Source organism: Manacus vitellinus, unplaced genomic scaffold, assembly GCF_001715985.3.
Source record: "Manacus vitellinus isolate BGI_N305 unplaced genomic scaffold, ASM171598v3 scaffold_12_pilon, whole genome shotgun sequence".
Classification (NCBI taxonomy): domain Eukaryota; kingdom Metazoa; phylum Chordata; class Aves; order Passeriformes; family Pipridae; genus Manacus; species Manacus vitellinus.
This window is the reverse complement of record NW_021938949.1, coordinates 16,472,636-16,492,443: the sequence shown is the minus strand read 5'-3', so window position 1 is coordinate 16,492,443 and position 19,808 is coordinate 16,472,636. Positions and strand designations below refer to the sequence as shown.

General features: G+C 45.4%; 1 protein-coding gene across 1 annotated transcript in view; it reads right to left on the bottom strand.

The window, feature by feature from the left end:
• The window catches only part of LOC103763162 (germ cell-specific gene 1-like protein), a 59,398-nt gene extending 45,227 nt beyond the window's left edge, over window positions 1–14,171 (bottom strand). The window contains exon 1 of the mRNA XM_029957854.1: window positions 13,194–14,171. Coding sequence (XP_029813714.1) covers window positions 13,194–13,494 — 301 coding nt within the window. The 5' untranslated portion in view covers window positions 13,495–14,171. The remainder of the gene's footprint in view (window positions 1–13,193) is intronic.
• Window positions 14,172–19,808: the final 5,637 nt, after the last annotated feature.

Genomic DNA, 19,808 nt, shown 5'->3' with positions numbered 1-19,808 from the left:
AGAAGCAGCCAGGGGGTGGGAGGAGATACATCTGGAAAGACTGAGCTGGTGGGTGGGAAAGAGTTTTGAGGTCTTGATATGGATAACAGACTTAGAGCCCATGCAAACATCTCAGGGACCATCAATGGGATGTGCCTGTGCATCTCCAGTGGGACAGGGTGTGCATGTTTCAGCAGTGATCTCCAGACCTGCTCAGGCACAGCAGGGAGAGGAGAGAGTTTGCTGATGAGGGTGATGTTTTTTCTGTGGATGTTGGTAAAGGCACAGCTGTCTCTGGTGGGTCTGTGTGGTCTGACACGTTAGTGTCATGCCTGCTCACACGTATGTGTGTGTGTGTGTGTGTGTGTGTGTGCACCTGCCCCTTGAACACAGGCCCAACCTGCGTGGGAAGGGGTCCAACAGCAAACAGTCAAGGGACAAGAAGTTCCCTGGGCCTTAAAATCCCTGGGCTCAGCTTCCCAGGAGCACGTTCAGTGTTCCCTCAGACTTCTCCCATCTCATGGCCCTGCAGCTGACGGAGATCCCTCAGCTCTGCAGGGCAAATGCTTTCCAGCTCCACAGTAGTTTCCACTGAAAAAAGCTCAGCTTTGGGCTTCTATGTGTTCTTATGAAACAGTTACAGGAAGATGTGGATTTGATCACTGTGTCAGTGCCAGGGACACAGAGAGAAAGTTGTGGCAGCACGAGGAGATGATCCTTCTGTACTGCTTTCTGCTGCTCACAACGTGCTGGGAAGTCCAGAGCTTCCAGCCCTTCCGAGTGTGTGGCACGTACTTGTCAGGAAAATTGTCTCATGTCTGCAACATCCAAATGTTTCAGGAAGGAGTGGAAGGCTGTGTGCAAGGCAGGCACTGCTCTGGCAGGGCTGTGCTCTGGAGCAGGGAAAGGAGCTGGTGAGAGCAGGACTGCTCCAGGGATGGGACCACAGGGTAGAGGGGTCACCCATGGGTCCTGTCACCTCAGGTAGGTCCCCAGACCTTTCCCTAGTGTGTGGAGGTAGCGGGGCTGCTCCCTTATCTTTTCCTCTGGAGAGCTCTACTCCAGGGTCACACACACTTTGGACAGCTGGACTCTGTGGGAGGCAAATGCTTATTCCTCGTGCCTTCCTTGGGCAGAGTCCAGAGGCAGCTGCCCCTCCCTAGTCCCAACAGTAATTTGAAAGCAAAACCTACCCAAGAGAAGTGACTTTTCCAAATCCCCCAGGTTCAATCCCACCAGAAAACTGAGACAAACGTCCCATAGAGCCCACGGGTCCCATAGAGCCAGCAGGTCTCATGTGTGGGGTATCTCTGGGCTGCCTTCCCTGCTCTGCTCTGCACACCTTGTGGGCACAGTCACCCTGCAGACCAGGGGTGCCTGGCTGTGGCTCCCAGCATGGATGCAGGCTGGCATTCCTCTGTGGGCCTGTGGAAGGCACCAGGGAGCCGCTGGAGAGCCACACAGAGCAGCTGAAAGGCAGGTCTAGGTGCACAGAGGCTGGGTCTGAACTCCAGCACACAGCTGAACACCCAAGTTCAACATGCTCACTGGAAACTCTCTGGCTTCAAGCCTTGGTGAGACCTGTGTGTGTTCTACCCTTTTTTCCACCTAAAATACGTGGTTTGTTTGCTCCTGTCTTCAGGCTCCCACACTGCCCAAAGGTGGTTGGATTTGGCCAGAGAACACCTCAGCAACCTGGTGGGTTAGGCTGGAAACTGGGAAGAGAGCAAAATAAAACACCTAAAAAAGCTTTGCCTTTAAGACAATATTCTGCTTCTACCGTGGCTGTTGCCATAGCAAGGACCAGCAGTTGATGTCCTGGATCACACTTATCTGTCCTACGTTCCTGAGTTCTTTCTTCTGTGAGCCAGGGATAAATGGCTCATTAATAACCAGAGCAGCAAAATAAAAACAACTCTGAAAAAATCCTACTTTGTATGTCTTCCAATGACACGGTTTGAACATATTCTAGTTAAATAATTTGACTTAAAAGAAATCCGGTAGCTCTGACTGAACTCTGTTATAACTCTGCTTTTCATCTCACAAAAAAAAAAAAGAAAAAGAAAAAAGAAAAAAAAGAAAAAGCTGCCTGTATTCACTTACTCTGCATAAAATTTTACGAGTTCAAAAGTACATTTCTGATGGAAATTTAAATGATTATGTTTCATTTAAACAACATTCCCTTTTAGAAACACCCTGGCTCACAGCCTGTGACAGACAAGGTCCCCTTTTTTTTTTCCCAATAGGCCCTAACAAATCTTTATCTCTCCAATTATATCTGGAGTCACGTGGTTCTGATGAGATCCCACATCATCTACTGAGAGTAAAATCATTGTATTTGTCTAAAAAAAGCTATAACCCACAAGGGATCCCAGCCTAGACGAGGCTGAGGACTCCAACTACAACTCCAGTGAAAAAAAGTACTACATTAGGGAAAATACAGGCTAATGGGCTCACTCAAAGCGAGTTATCAGGTTAATTAACAACTGAAATATTCCAACTTTGATTAAAGTGATCCCAGACAGAGTATTTAATTGAATTGTTTTTTAATGAAAAATCAAGTGTTACTCTGCAAAATCAACATTTTTTCCAGTTGACCCTGTTGATTTTGCTGGAGTGATATTTTCCTCTGCAAAATAAACAAGTTTATACAGAGCTGCACTAAAATATGTCTTGAACGATGCAGACAATTGTTTTCTCTCCCTCTGGCAGCTGCCACTCATTGCTGCTGCCCATCAACATTTCTGCTACTTCTAAATAAGGTGAGAATTTGTTCAGTTTCTCAGGCTGAGTTTACTCACAATCTGTTTTGGCTTTGGGGTTGTTTTTAGATCTGAATGCTGTACTGCTGTTCTCTTGCAGCAAACCCAAACCCTTAAAACTTCCTGCCTTTAAAAGTGGACAAGTTAAAGTTTCCCACTTTTTTTGTTTCAGGTGTGCTTTTCCCCTACCAAAAAAAAAAATAATCACCAAAAGTTGGTGATATTTCCATCAGAAAGGTCCCAGCCACACAGTGGGGTTCCCCCTTGGTTGGTGGGAGCAGTGGAGAGCTGTTCAGAGCAGTGGGTGTGGGCAGAGCTGGGAATGCCCAGGGGTTGGTGCTGCCTGGCACTATGTGCCATGGCAACTGCGTTTTCCACGCTGGAACTCTCCCTGATGTGAAAAATCTTGCACAGTATCTGAAAGCAAACATCTCCACAGGCTGCTCTCAAATCATGTCTAATTGAAACACAGCCAAGTCACAAGATTCAGCTGATTATCTTGGTAAGACCTGATGGATGTGTACACACATCTATCATTTGGAGAGCTGGAAAATAGTTCGGATTTCTAAACGACTGGAAGAACTGAGGAAACAATAGTGCTGAGAGAGGTTTTCAATGACTCTGGTGTCAAATTAGGGCTGACTTCATAATCTGGAAAGCATTAAAGCAGACAGAACTCTGAGTTGCTTGAAGCATTTCAAGCCATGGAATGGGAAGGGGAGGGTTTCACCTGCTCCCCCCAGATGTGACCATCTGCCACACACTGCTGGCTCTGTGGGAATGTAAATATGCCAAAACAAACTAGTTATGGGCAATCCACTATCTGTGGGACTGCAGGGTTGCCCAGAAATCTGTAAAAGACTAGAAATGATGCTCTTCACAGAGGATGCAGCTGATGTAGATCCCTCACTGTGTGAAGCATGACATGCCTTCTACCATCTCCCATGGGCTTTAGCTGTTCCATCCAGGCTGGTGACTAACAATGATCAAAGGAGTAAATAACCCATAAGACCTTAAAGCCCTGATTATAGATGAAATATGGTTCCATAGGTCTCACTCCTTCCAAATATTAGCTGTGGATCAATGTGGATTCTCTTTTGGCCATGCCAGTGCTGCTGTCCAGGTAACACCCAGCCAGAGAATGTGCACTGTGTCTGTGCTTTATCTCCAGAGGTTCATGGGCAGGGCAGGCAGAGGTGAAAGTCTGACAGCAAAGAAGGAAACTCCGTTTCACAGATGGGATTACTCCAGAAAATGAAGACATCACAAGCTGACAAGTGCCAAAATGGAAGGAAAGAGGTCCAGGACAGAGCTTTACTCTCATGGCAGGACACAATGCTGTGAACACGAGTCCTCAGGTTGCAGCTTGAAAGGTGTGCAAATGACTGTAGGGCAGAGGCAAAGAGATTTCTGGACCTTGAATGTCAGAGCCTGTACTACATCAGCCTGTATTTCTTCTCCTCAGTTAACACCATAACAGTATTTCTTCCCTGTTTTGTCCATCTATCTGCTCTCTGTTCCTCTTAGCCACTGCAATTTAGGCTGCCTGTTTCCAAGTGAAGTCCAGAACCTTATCCCACCTTTCCTGCTCATGATGCTCAGTTGCTTTTTGGTTTGAGGTGTCCTGTTTTTCCAGGCAAGTGCCTCTGCCTTGGAGTATGGAAACTGAGATAACTTTAACCTTTACTCTGTGACATCTAAAGGAAGTGAACAGCAGCACACTGCAAAAGAATATCCAGTTTTTGAAATCAAGCGGAAAAAAAATGGTGCTTGCATTTCCTCTTGTGAACTTTATTTCCAAGCTTCTCCCTAAAAACTTTGCAACAAATTCTCATTTAGTGTTTTTTGTCTGCCCAGGGGATGCACAGTGAAATCAGGCTGAATGACAGTATGAAGTGTTTTTTTGGTCTCTCCAAATCTAATGAGTTGAAATATGGTGCAATGGCTTTGAGTCCTTTTCCCCACCAAATGTAGCCAAATGGAAGGTGGAACCCATTCAATTTGGTTTGCCTGTGACTATCCTACAAGCCATGTCATTCCATAGTAATAACATCTGCTTCTTATTACTCACTGTCTTCTGTAGTCATTTCTGAGCTAGATCAGCAAAGATCTATATTCCCATTTTGTTTACCAACAAGAACACTGAATGATATTATATCAATTTGTGACTAACAGGAGATAGTAGCCCTATTCCCTGGTGTCCTGGTTTTGGCTGGGATAGAATTAATTTTCTTCCTAGTCTCTGGAACAGGTTTTGGATTCAGGATGAGAATAGTTGATAACCCACTGATGCTTTGGTTGTTGCTGAGCAGTGCTTACCCTAATCAAGGACTTTTCAGTGTCTCATGCTCTGCCAGAGAGGAGGTGAACTAAAAGCCAGGAGGGAGCATGACCAGGACAGCTGATCCAAACTGGCCAATGGGATATTCCACACTATAAAATATTATGCTCAGTATATAAACTGGGAAGAGTTTGCTGGGAGCTGCCAAACAGTACTTTGGGATGGGATGGGCATTAGTGAGCAACTGTACTGTGCACCACTTTTTTCTTGGGTTTTAGTCCTCTTTCTCCCTTTTTCTCTATTTTTATTATTTGTTGTTGTTGTTATGTTTTACTTTATTTCAATTATTAAACTGTTCTTACTCAACCCACTGTTTTTACCTTTTTCTGTTTCTCCTCCCCATCCCAGTGAGCGAGGGCTGAGCACTACTTGGTTACCAGCTGAGGTTAAACCAAAACAACCTATACATCCCCATTTTGAGACCTGTCATTAGGCCAGATCTTCCAATCCCACATAAGGGAAGTTTTAAAATCAGGATTGAGTCTGGTGTTGTTTAAAAACCATGGGGATACCACAATGATTGGTATTCCAACCCGTATTTATTTCCATAGCCCTGAATGCAACTGTTCATATTTTGCACTGACACCGGGGTAAGGCATCTCAGTTGTCTTTGAAATCTGGCACTTATGTGTTAGCCTTCCAGCACTTTGAAGTTTATTCCATTTACAGGGAACTAGCAGAACTCCTCAGATGCTTCGTTTAAGGCTACCGGGTTAAACGGTTGAGCACAGACACATCCGAAGAGAAAACAACACAGTGCTTGCTTGTGAGGTAGAGTAACATATCAAATAAGGAGCAGTTAGCTGCCTGCTCCCTCACTTTGCTCTGTTATGAGGCTCAGCCTGCAGGGACTTTATATCCACAATTTATGTATGATGGATGTTCATACAACGAGTCTGTCTAGCAGGATCAGGAGGACCTAAAATCCAAAACTCCCAGAGCACCACAGACACAAAATATCCCCAACATCCTATAAAAACCTGAATGCCTACCATAAAGCAATCACCACCACAGAAATCATGTACCATGAGAAGAGAGCAAGAGACATGGTGAGAAACATGAATAAATCTGTGAATTCCTATGGCCTGGCCTAGCTCATCCTGAAAGCAAAATACCAGGGATTTGTCAGGAGGAGCTCACAAGTGCTTTTCTGAAACGGATCCTTCCCCATGCTGCAAAGGAAGGCAAAAATTTGTTACTCTCCCTGTTATCTAGCCTGAGGGAGATTTCCCTTCTGATCCCAAATTAGATCATCAGTTTAATGTTCAGTGCATGAGCAGCCATACCAATTAGATACTGGAGCTGTAATAATGTCAGTGGCAGCAAAGCAGCCTCCTCACACACTGCCTCCACCTGTAGCCAATTTCTGATGCTTTAGAGGAGGCATAAAACCCTCCAGAAAGTGTGACATGAATTGAGGCAGCAGCTATTTTTCTCTTGGCTCCCACTGGTGACCAGCAGCCACCCTGGAGCAGGACATGGACACGGCGTGAGCCGGGCGGGCCAGGCGAGACACCTCCTTTCAGACCTCCTTAAGACACCAACAAATCAGCTAGGCAGGACTTGCTCCAAGCTCCCTCATGCCAGGAACATTCCTCTTCTCTCCTACAGTTCTTCCTGTGGCTTTAGAAGCACCCATTTCAGCCCATGGATTTCCTTTGCTCACACTGCCCTCTGTGGAGGTGAGGTCCAGAGACATTCTCTGGGAAGCCCATCCTTGGATTTTCACCCTTTTTTCCCCCCAATGAGAAGTTACTTAAGTCATATTATTTTCTTTTTTTCATATATATATAAGGTATCACCACATCCCCTCTAGCTCTTCAATCTGTTATACTGAAGAGGGCCAGTTTTCTTTCCTTGAAGGAGATCCTCTTTTCCTTAACTACCTCAGGAATCCTTCTCTGCATCTATTTCACCTCCCCTTTTTTCCTACCATAATGTGGCATTAACAAAAGGCACAGGTGTCACCTGTGCCTTGCACTGTGGTGCTGATTTTTCCCTGGAATAACACCTTTCCTTTATATGGCAGCACTTGGCAGCTCACAGTCACCCCACAGACAAATACCAGTCCCAACTTGGTGCTTCTCTTTTCCCTCCAATTAGTAACTACCTGTGACCTCACAGAGCTTTATGCCTTGGCATCTGGTGCTTTTAACCTTCTTTAAAATGTAATACTGTTCTTACAACTCTATCAGACCAGCTCACATTTTCAGTTATGCAGAAAAATCTCTGCTCTGTAATGCCAGTGTTCCCAGATTTTGTGTCACAGCGTACGTAAGAAGCACAGTCAAAGTAGGATTATTCTCTTCAAATTAAGGCCTCTGTGTTAGGAATTGCAAAATCTTACACAGACTCCTCTTTGGCCAATGAGGAAAACACATAATCCGAGGGCTCAGTTGGTTCCCATAGGAGGAGCAATGTAATCTCCCAAGAAGTGCTTACCACTGTACTCTAATGATGATGTTCATCACTTCAGGCACAGATAACCTACACGTGCTGGTGTCCACGGGATTGCTGTAGGATTCATCTTGCCTTTATTTTTTTTAGGTGACACAAATTGTATCCCTAGTTAATTTGTTCCTAGGCTGCAAATCTCAGCAATGACAGAATCAGACCCAACCCTGAATTTCAGGACAACTAGAAATATAATCGCCCTTTTCGTATTACTTGCCACAGCCTCTTTGTAAGACTGTTCTTTAGTCAGCTTACAATCTATTCATCCCCATCATAATAAATAAAATAAAATCTGCAGCACAGATTCAAGCAAAAGGTCTGCTTGCTTCACTGTCTTTGTATTATCTCCAGAGACAGACATTTAGGGAAGAACAAAGGTGTGAGCATAGGATGGTTCTGCTCATATATTCCCCTTATCTTACCATACTGCATCGATAGTTTGGGGACTTCCCAGTCAAGGGTTGCTCTCAAATCATCATGTTAGTAACAGAAATGGATGTTTCCTCCCTGGGTCCATGCAATCCCCAGTTTTGCCCTTCACAACATTCCCTGGCCGGGAGCTCTGTAGGAAGGAGTATTTGTTTTTGTCTGTTCTGCCTTTTTGGTCTTAAATCACGGAAGCATCAACGATATGTCTTGTCTGATCTCTGTCATTCTCACTTGATCCCCTCCAATATCACATCTCTCTGTACCTTGTGCCTTCCTTCCAGCCTGAAGTGGCTCAGGCAGTTTAGCACTCCCCAGTGTGGAAGCATCCCTGCATCTGTCACCGTGTTCTTACCATCCTCTCCAGTCTCTGTAGCTCTCCTGTAAAGAATTTTCACTGGGACATTCCATCAAACGCTTTTTTGTAAATCCACAGAGAATGGGTCTAATCCATTACCCTTGTCTAAGAAGTGATTCATCTTGTTAAAAGATTTACCTTCAATAAAGCCCTACCTTTGATAAAACCCATTTGTTGCCATGCACTAAGTGCTTTCCCTGAAAACTGTGCTAAGATTCCTGGGTCAAGTGGCCTGTATCACTTTTTTTCCAGTCTTCTTTAAATACAGTGATGTACAGATTCTTTCTATTAAACCTGCATTTTCATGTACCAATTATTTCAACATCCTCAGATGGAGATTATCCAGGCCCCCTGGGTTCAGTTCCTCTAGTGCTGGAAATTTTATCTTTAATATAGAGCTCTACCTCCTCAATTCCTTTTACCACTCTTTCCTTCCTAGCAATTTAGAACTAGCAATTTTTACATTCCAGTCAGGCAAATAAACCTGCCAGGTTTCAGTCATGCCAATTATATCTTATTTCTCATAATCCAGCAAGAATTCCCAATTCCTCTTGCCTTTAATTACATACTCACAAGGTGCTTCTCCTGGTCCCTCTCTGGACAGCCACCTGCAGTGAATCACTGTGATATGCTTATTATCACAGGGGCGTGGGGGAGAAGGTGATGCAGAACCACTCTGGAGCTGTCAAAAGGGTATGGCAAGTTCTGGTCTTTACATGTCACAGATTTACTCATTTCTGCAGGATACACCTCTCTCCTTCTCTGCTTCCTTCTCAAGGTGCACTTAATGCCCATAATTATGGCTCATTTTGATGCATCCTTACCTACCATCTAAATTCCATTATCTACCATTTACTCCTTCAAGAGCGCTAAGGAATATTTGGCACGGAGCATACAAAGAGCTACAGGCCCCTTTGCCCTCAAAAATCAATCCAAACCCACAAAACAAGCCACACTTATCCATTCCTGCTTTTCTGACTGCTATGGAGTACGGGAGCATGATGGAAGGGCTGTTTATTTAATGGGACAGTACTCTTGAAAGGCAACTAGGCAGCTGCTTCTCCCCTTAGTTGTGTATGTTAATACTGAGATTGCCTGTTCATTGGTAACGAAATCAAGATCTGAGTTCATGGTGGGTTTTTTTTACTAACATCAAAGCAAGCACATTATTGAGCGAAACTATCTGACTTATTGTTTCCCAGCTCTCCAACTCCTCTACCTCTTAGGATACCATCTACCACCTTACCTACTTCATGTGGTAATTTTTTTCATGGCATGTATGTTCTTGAGTTGTGGAATCTGCCAGCTGGTTCAGCACTGCTGCTGTTGGTACATCACTGCCCTGGGATCCTGTGCCCTGTACTGCCCGAGCACAGCCCCAGACTGCAGCTGTGCAATAAGATACACACTCAAAGTCACACTCAAAAAGAAATTAAGTGATAGTGAGCTTGGCTCTGAGACATCTGGCCATGGCCAAGGAATTCAGAGCCAGGAGGAAGCCCCAAGTGCAGTGTGTGAGGGCAGAACAGGACCCATGACCAGCAGAGTTTGTGGGATGTGTTTTAGCTTCATCCCCTTCTGAGTTTAGATGCATTTCTCCTACAGAAGGTACCTCCACCTGTGTGGCATCCAAAGCACTAAACCCACTCTGAAAGGGGAAGCCTTGTCCTCTTTTTGGTAGACGTGGATTCAGCACACTTTTGAGTCAGAAATTGTGCTAAATAATTACAGGACTCCTCCACCAGTGAAATATGAACGCTCCAGTCCCTCTGTTCCCAGAGGAGATTCACAATTACATTTCTCAGGTGCTAAATGCTTTTTGAATTCTTTAGCTGTCCTAGACGTGCTGGATAAAAATAAACTCTAGATTCACAAATTATTTCAGAAATAATCACAGCATTCAATCTCTGTTAGAGCTGTCAGTGAAAACTAGAAGCTGGCAACAAGAGGAAGGCACGCTCTGCTGGGGTCTGCACAAAGTGGATGACATGCTGTTTGCACCTCAGCCTCTGGAATCTAAATGCCCATTGCAGAGAAACAAGGGGAAGGAGAAGACACCCAAAAACTGGTTTGCTTGCAGCCTAAACGTCATTTTAAGGTGTGACTGTGTCCCAGCCACGCCAGCCAACTGGAAGCCCTGGAGTCCTGTTCCTGGAGCTCCTGCAGCATCAACCTGCTGGGAACTGGTCCTGTTGTGTTGGCTCTACAAGATCTGCTGTGTTGCAGCTGCACCAGTGCAGGGAGCAGAAAGTTTTGATGGTGTGACTGGAGGGAGAGAGAAATCAAAAGCCTGGTTGGTGGCTGGATGAAGAATGTGGCTCACAGCTGGGCAAGTTTGGAGGCTCTGCATAGTTTTGACAGCATCACAATCACAGGGAGAGTTACTGGCATTCACGTGTGCCTGGTGGGACTCACACTGCTCAACTTCAGACATCAGTGAGTCAGTGAGGAACCAGGGATGGGATGGGAGCTGTGGCAATGGTGCTGACCATAGACTGTGGCCATATGTTCTGCTGACAGAGGTGTGAGGCTGTGAGTGACTGCTGAAAGGACTTTGCCTGGAGGAAGGCTGCTGCTGCAGTCACTCTCAGTATGTTTTGGGTAAAGCTCTACAAAAGATCTTATTGACAGTATACAGTGCATTCAACTAGGGATTTTTGCTAATTAGATACACTACTGTTTAATACAAGTAATACAATACTATTTAATACACACATGGTGAGTGTATGACTTGTGATACTCACAGCACTGGGGTCAGTAAGTGTGCTGTGGATGGTGTGTTGAGCCCATGGGATGGATTACTCACAGATATCTTCAGTGGGGTGGCTGTACATACAAGCATGACCACTGTGCTGCTGGATTGGGGCTGGGTGGTGCCTCAGACAAAATGATCACCAGTCAGGCTGCAAAAGGCCATTACAACATCCTGACAGTCTGGTATTACAAGCCTGTAACTCTGAATGAAAACCTGTCAGTTATTTTATGTTGACACTATTAGGGACAAATTTAGACCTGTGTCCATTACATTGTTCCTGTTCTTACCAGAAAAAAAAATATAGTAAATCTGAATGAGGCAGCTGTCTGTCTAAGGCAATATGTCCCTGTGCCTGCCTGGATTATTTGCAAAGGTTGGTCCCTCCTGGTCTGCTAACTCAAGAGTACTTTCCCCCAAGTTAGTGTTTCAAATAAGAGGAAACACACATATGGCTGCTGTGGTGGTGTGGGGAGGGAGAAACAACCCCTTCTCTCCTGCTTTCACCATAACTTTCTAAAGCTGGCTTCCAGCTCTCTCCTGAAATCACCCACTCCAGCACAGCTTTGTTTACCCAGTACAGAATAGATCACTGTATTTCTCTTCTCCCACAGATAACTCACTTTTCTGAGTGGGCTAGAGTCACACAGTTACAACTTATCTCACACATACATCTTGACTTGGAAAGATTTCAATATCTGCTAGAAATATGGGCATGCTTGATTGTGCCAATTCCAGCTAAGATGCTCAAAAAGCCAGAGAGTCTTAAGCTGCTCACTCAGGCTGCTGTGGCCTAAGTTGATTCTCAAATAAGTAAGATAAATCATCCTTTGTCCGTGTTTTTTTTTTTTTCCTTACATCAAGAGGGTTGATTTGGTGCCCTCATTTCAGCATGCAGCTGTTTATTGACAGTCTCAGGGCTGGAGTTCATGAACTTTCCTTTTCTTATATTAAATTGAGTTTTAATGACCAACTAATTCTTGAAGCACTATCCTCAAAAACACCAGGGAGAATATGTAACACACAGCCCTGTGGGATGGAGCAGGCTGTGAGTGCCTGCCCAAATTTGCCCCACTTTATAGTACATCCCTACAGAGCACTTTTGCCAGGATCTCATAAACTTCCCATTACCAAGAGACTGTGTCCTCAAAGATGTAGGATATTAACTGCTCCCCTCTCCCAGCAGTGGTGAAGGACCAACTCCCCAGTCTCCTCCTTGGGCAATGGCAGGATAGGATGGAGACAGCCCAGCAAAGAACCAGTATCCACAATCCATCGTCTCATACTGTGTCCCATTTGTAAACTTTAAGTCACATAACCTAGAAAAGAGCTTTTTCTGAGGCAGAGTTTGGATGTTTGCTCTACCAGACAGCTCTGGGTGCAGGGACTGTCAGTTTGCACCTGCTGAGACTTCCATGGGTCCCATGGCAGCTGCCTGCCATCCACCCTCCAGTGTTTGATTTCTTGGTGAGTGCCAGGGTACAGCAGAGCAAATAAATGCACCGAGAAGCTGGAGAGATGTCTTTTTGAGTGGCTCTCAGTAAGTAAACGGCTGAGCAGGGAACAGAAAGGAGCTTTCTTGTGCCCAGTTGTGCCCTTTAACTGCCATTTCTCTACTTCAACAAACAAACCATCCAGGAAGGGCTTGCGGGTGGTCACTTCCTAAAGGGATGCCAGGAAAGAGGCAGTCTAGGCTACAGCGCGATAAAAACTGTGACCTCTGTGCTTTCCCTGCCATTCAGACCCCCATCCTCGGGGCAATCAGAATTAGAAGTCAGAACCTCCTTAACAACTCCCGGCCGCTGCCTTTTTTGTGCGCTCCATGGAGCAGCTCGAAGGGAAGCGCTGGTCAGTGCCCGGCTGCAGTGCCCATGAGGGGAGCACACACCGCTGCTCGGGGGCTCAGCGGGCTGGAGAGCACAGACCCTGCACCAGCCAGCAGGTGAACAAGCAAAATCCTTGCTCTCGCTGGAAACAGGTTGCTTTTCAACAAAGAACTATTAAAATCCTGCCTCTCTCTGCAGGGCGAATCTGCTCTAAGACACAGCGCAGCCTGTGTGTTTATCGCACCGAAGCAAACACAGAGCTACACAAGCTGCAAGGAAGTTGTTTTATACTTACCAGCAGCATTGATATTTTCCTCACAGGAGTACCAGATCCCGGTGTGGAAATACCTGAAAAGGAAGCGGTCATCTCCCGTCTCCCAGCTGTAATGAACCACATTCTGGTTCGTCTCGTTTGCAGTCTCATTCCCGCCGTAGTTGAGGCAGTTTGTCTTCTTCTCTTTCCCACAGCTCGGCTTGGGGACCCTCTGTGTGCCCTCACACCAGTGGGTCGTGATAAAAGCTGTTGTAGAGAAGAGGAGAGCCATCAGATTCAGACTCACTGCTAGCAGGGCTCTGCATCTTCGATTTGTCTTCATGGTAAATCCGCCCTCCCTCCCCCTCCTGCTGAGAGAAGAAGTCAAAGGGGTTTGTTTTATTTGGGAGAGGGGGGGGCTTTCAAAGCCTCTCACGATTCAGAATCCAGTTGTCCAGGCACCAAAACTCTCAGCTTCTCCCAGTCTGCTGTTGTAGCGGTGAAGGAAACGCTGCAGCCAGACTCCCATTCTTCCCTTCACTTGAAATCCTGCCTTTGCACGTTAAAGGAGCAGCTGCAGGCGCGGGAGCGGGGCCGTCCTCTCGGAGCCGGGGAGCTTCAGAGCGCTGACGGGATCGCAGAGGGTCTGCCTCGCAGAGAGCACCAGGAGCGAGTGAACATCTGCTCGGGTACCACACATGATCCCGAGGGGCTCCGCAGCCTCCTCCGCCGGGAGACACCTGCAGGCTGCGAGACTCGCTGTCCTCCGCTCCCGTAGGATGGGCAGGAGAACTCAGCGGGCGGCGGGGACAGGGACAGATGCTGCTGGTGCTGCCGCCGTCCTCGGCAGACCTCGGCGACCACTGCAGCACACGGGCGGCTCGGCCGGACTTGGGGGGAGGCGTCACGGCTTAGTCCCGACAAGAATTATTATGTGGAGCGGTGAAATGCATTTTTCATATGCCGGAGGATAGAGATTCGTCCAGGAGGAGGAGGAGGAGGAGGAGGGATCGAGTGGTACTTTAGCATTTCTGCTCTGAGCTAGCGAGTAGTAAATCCGGGGTTTGATTCTGCTCTCAGCACACTGGTGTAAATGTCTCTCTTCAGGGGCTTGCTCTGGCAGTCAGCAAAGCCCTGGAGGAATTTAGATTTGAGTGTGTGATGAGTGAAACCCACATCTTCCACGACACCAAGTGGAGCCCCTTTCTCAGCCTTTGATTTCCAGACAGAGCACACACAGATGTTCTGGCTGAAGTAGGTCCGTAGGAAATTTTGTGGGTCCTGGTTTGTGCAGATGGAGAGAGATAATTAGAGCAAACCCTGGCCTTTACTCACCAGATGGCAAGGCTGTGAGAGCAGGGAGCACTACTTAATATCCCATTCCCAAAGAAATTGCCCTATCGTGATGCTTGTCTGGGTTGTAGGGTTCCAGACCTCTCTCCACGTTGCTCAGAGATGTCTGGTGAACACCAAGTGCCACGAGGAGCAGGGCACCTGATGCTGGTGAAGGGACAATCCCTAAGACCCTGTGCCCAAGCACAGAGGTTGGCCACACTTGTCACACAACAGTTCTGTGTCCTGAGTAGATGAATGCAATTTTCTGTGGTGAAAAATCTGCATGTGCTTCCTGGGCTTTGGATGGAGTGGTATTTCCTTCTAGCCTTGTTTGGACTCCCTGCAAGGGCCTTGGGAATGCTTGTTTCAGAGCAGTCCAGCAAAACCTGAAAATAACCATGCAGCCACTAACAGAGGGACAATGTTCCCATCTCACACCCTGCACTCCATTAAGGCAGCACATGGACTCCACATTCCAAGCTCCTCCTGTGCTTTACTGCCTGCACACATGACATGTGGTGGCACTTTCTCCAGCTCCTTGAAGAAAGCCAGGAAGGGTGAGGGGAAATTTCTCCCTGAAGCCACCACATGGCTTCAGGGACCTGTTCCTGCCTCCCTGATGCCCCTCACAGATGGCCATAGGACTCTGTTGTGGCTCTTGTTGGTGCCTGTTCTGGACGTCTGGACCCAACTGTTGATGAGATTTTCCACTATTTATACGCACTCACTTGGTTTTAATCACTTTGTGTTATAAATAAACTGGAAAGTTACCAGAAAACTTTTGTGAGAAGACTCACATGTCCTGTGAGAACAACTGTGATGGCAACTTTGGAAGGTTACTGAAATAGCTTTGTGCTGCAGACCCTTCCCTTCCTAAGAGCCTTCATTTTACTGCTCCTACCTGTGCATGGTGACAGGTTTTTTCCAGTGGTCTGCACTAGCAGAGTGGCTCTGCACAGTCTTGTCCTGTTGGAATTGCATGTCACCTCTCCCTGTTCCGGTCCTTTCAGCATGACACCTTGCAGCCAAATAATCAGCATTATTTCCTTGGCTTTAATTACATGCAAGAAATACAGAGGATAGCTATTTAGAGGACCACAGGATTATTACTTCAATTATTTTTATGCTGCAGGACATTCACTCAGTAAATGCATTTGTGTGTTCTGTGTTTCTCAGGGTTATCCACTTGCTTAGAGGAGTAAACAAAGCACTTGAAACTTTGACAGAAAGCCTTCACAAGGAAACTGGTGCTGTTCTTCAGGATTGTCTTTCAAGTGGCTGTCAGCATCTGAATCATCACACTTCTCTAAGTGTGAATATAGGTCTTTACAGCTCTTTTCTCACAAATCTGCTCTTTCTGTTGCCCTGTGGATTGTGTTTTCTGGCTGCAGCACCAACATCTTCACACTCTGCTACTCCCCGTGCCCATCTCCCAGAGGGGTGGGCATCCAAGGGTTTTGTTATCTGGGATAATTTTGTCCTAAATACTTCTTACATTTTGTTTTTACTCCTAATCCTAACAGATATTTCTATTTCTGTTCCTCCTTATCTTCTTCATTCTTCTTTTTCAGGTTGGCAGAGCTGTTGAGAACAGAGATAGTGGCAGTATATTAAAAAAAAAAGGAAAAATAAAGGAGAAATTCAGTCCCTTTTGTGATACAGAGCTTTTAGAAAAATAAACATTTAGAAATATCGAAGACAAAGTAAAATATGCTACTTTTTAATATGAATAGTTTTCTGTTTCCTAAAGGAAGTCAGGTTGTTTTTTTTTTCATTATTAGACTCCTCTGGCTGCATAAATTGGGATTACTTGAAAAGAAGGAAACTAGTCTGTGCTATACTCATGCTGTAATACTCCAGTGCCTTCTCTTTATATAATCTCTGTTTATCAGATTTGTTGTGTATAAAAATGGAAAGATCATACATATGATGCAGAAGGCAGTTCGGATGCCTGGATTAAGTTGTATTTATGTGGTATTATCTTTAATAGTACAGTAGAAGGGTTTGAATGCTATAGAGAAGTAGTTTTCATGTTGTGGCTACGAGAATCTTTAAAAACCTTTCTGCAGCAATAGCTTTCCTCTGATGTTGTAAAAAACCCCTGCCTTCACAGGTTATAGCTAAACCCCTTTTCCTTTACTATTTCTTACAGGATCAGTGTAAACTGTTATTACTCAGTATTTACTCACATCCAAAAAGAATGTGACCCAGAGGATTTAAAATAATGATAGCATTTGCAAAGGAACCTTTCAATCAGGCTGTGTTTTTCACTTAGTGGGAAACAGAAGCACCATTCAGTGAAATGAGAGGAAGCCCTACTTTTGGGTCCTCTGGTATGATGGGGGCATGGTGAGCTTAGTCTGGTTGTTTATTTGTTACCAGCAGTGTCAGCTGTGTGGGATTATATACTGGGTTTAAATAAACATTTTTAAAACCCTATAGCTTTTCTTTAAATTTTCATTTCTTACAGTTCTGCCCTCCTGGGATTCCTCATGTAGTTGTATTGTCCTTTCCAGCTGTCACTGGATTTGGCTTCCCAGCTCCTCCTGCCTCCTTGGGCTGGACCCCTCCTGACAGCCCATCTTTGCTTTTCCTCAGCACCACAGAGCCACAGAATCCACCTGCTCAATTCATTTGTCTTGCAAATGCTTCAAAATCTCCTTTTCTAGCCAGAATTTTCCTCTTTGGACATAGGGATCTGCATAGCTCATTTTTTTCTTGTTCCCTTACCACGGTAAATATGAATTATTGGTGTGCCCCCAATATACTTCCCCTGTCCCCACTCTGTCCAGCAAAATAGTAAGTTTGACTTTTATGTTCAGAGAAGAGGGATGGGATGGAAATGCTCTATATAATTCCCCCAGTTGTATATTAGTCAACTTTGCATAGTTTGTCTTCTCTCCACTGTGTGCAGGCTCCCTTGCACCGTTTTCACCTTGGGTTTTATTCTTTTTTCTCAGAGGTCTGACCCAAAGTAGCCTGTGTTCAGCACTCTGAGCACACAGGCTGAGCTGTATAATCCTGTTCATCTAAGAGATGCTGCTGAGAGACATTAGTACTGATTTTTTTTTACAGAAACTAAGCCCTCAGCAAATGGGCAGTCCCACCAGGGTAGATGTGAAGGTGGGCTGAATATTGATTCCATATGAAATCCCGGTCTTTGGTTTAATTTATGACTTGAAGTGTGTCTTTCGTGTACTTTGCTTGTGGGCATTTTAGTCAAGGACAAGAAGATTGCTCAGGAAATTCTTCCTGTTCCTAAACCAACCAGGCAAAAAATGATTTGTGACAGTACTGTAGCAAAGACCTTTAGCAGTCTTGACAGAAAGGAAGGCGGTAAAACAAACTGTTGGTTCTCCTGTATGATTTCCCCACAACAATTCCCTCGGCCCTGGTCAGCAGACAGGACATCCCTCAGTGCCCACCTCAGAGTGGCTGGTGTGGATATTTTGATCAGCTGTCAGCATTGCTCATCCTTGCCTGGACACCAGGACAGTCCCACTCCAGCCACTCTTTCCCCTGCTGTGACAAACAGGGGCTTTGCAGCTCTCTGATTTGCAGTCTGTCCCAAACAGCATTGCATTAATCATCCAGTGCTGCTCTCGGTGTAAAACAGGGGTGGGACTGGGATGTTAACAGATTTGTACTTATCTGCTATCTGCATTTAATTCTTCCAGCAGCTGGTGGAGAGGAAGGGAGATGAAAAGAAGTGACAGGTCTGAGTCATGTTGTGATTCGTGTCTGGGAGAGCTGACTGGTGAGTTGCCTCAAAAGACAGTCCAAAAGGTCATGGCTGAGCAAGAAGGATATTCCTGAGGCCGTTCCCAATAGGCCATTTATGTGTGTCCACCTCTGCTGGGAGTGAACAAGATGTAGTGTTTATCCTACTTTTAGAATTAGAAATTTTTCTGTCTCGCAGTTACGAGAATTATTTCCTCACAATTGACTGTTGGATTGGATCGGGATGGAAGTTTAATTAATATTTAGCACTTTCTGTTGAGGTTATCTCTGCTTTGATATGTGTAAGTTATTACAAGAAGTTACATCCCCACTCAAGAAGAACTCTAGAAGCAGAAACCACATTCTTTATTGCTGTGATTAAAGAAGCATTCTTGCACATCAGAGCCCTGTGAGTTATTCAATATTCTTAGGCACCCCAGCCTGGCAAAATCACAGCTCTAGAGCAAAGGTGGCCACAATGAACAGGGCAGTGCTGAGAAATGTCAAAGGGTTCATTACACAAACATGCTCTTTTATAACCCAGGCATCTGATTTCCATATTCATATAAAGGTATATATTGTTATATCCCACTGTGCCTTTGCAGGTGCCTAATCCACTAACTACAGATGAATTCATTCATATGAATTCCTTGTTGGAGGTTTTTTTAAAGACATTTTTTCCCTTCTATTATCAATATATTTTTAGAGACAGCAGCTAGAACATTTAAATGTCTGTAGTTTTCAGTTTCTGCCTGGCAAAGGAGTAAACTGTGCACACTTGGTGTCATTTATATGAAGAATAACGTTGCTTATTTGTATGTCCGTGAATTTTATTCCCATAATTAGGATTCATCCATATGTCCAGGCATTTCAAGTGGTAGAATATGATTGGCAATGAGCTTTTAGTTCAGAAAGGGGTGACCAGGCAGATTTGTTTGAGCAAGCTCTGTACCCTGCAGTTCATGTTCCTGTGCAAAATGCAGGGAGGGCTTTTTGAGGGGCCCAGTATGACTTGCACAGAATGAATGCCCGTCCTGTCTGGAGGCACATTCCCAGCCAAGGGATCAAGAGCCTGTGTTCATGATGTCCAGCAGACTTCTGGCTCGGAGACAAAGGGACACAGGGTAGAGATGCTGAAGGTGAGTGCAAAGTTTTGCTGCCCCAGGAAGGCAGGTCGGCTCTAGAAGCTGAATGCAACAGAACACTGCAGTTGATCTACACTGAGACAGAACCACAGAGTCCCAGAATCCGTGGGGTTGGAAAAGACCTCTGAAATCATCGAGTCCAACCTGTGACTGAACACCACCTTGTCAACCAGACCATGGCACTGAGTGTCACATGCAGTCTTTCCTTGAACACCTCCAGGGACGGTGACCCCACCACCTCCCCAGACAGCCCATTCCAATGCCTGGTCACTCTCTCTATAAAGAACTTCTTCCTAAAGTCCAATCTAAACCCCCCCTGGTGCATCCTAAGACTGTGTCCTCTTCTCCTGTCGCTGGTTACCTGGGAGAACAGACCAACCCTCACTTGGTTAACAAAAGCTACAGAACACAGCACCTTTATCCATACAGGAGGTTTTAAACATTTTGGTACCAAGTC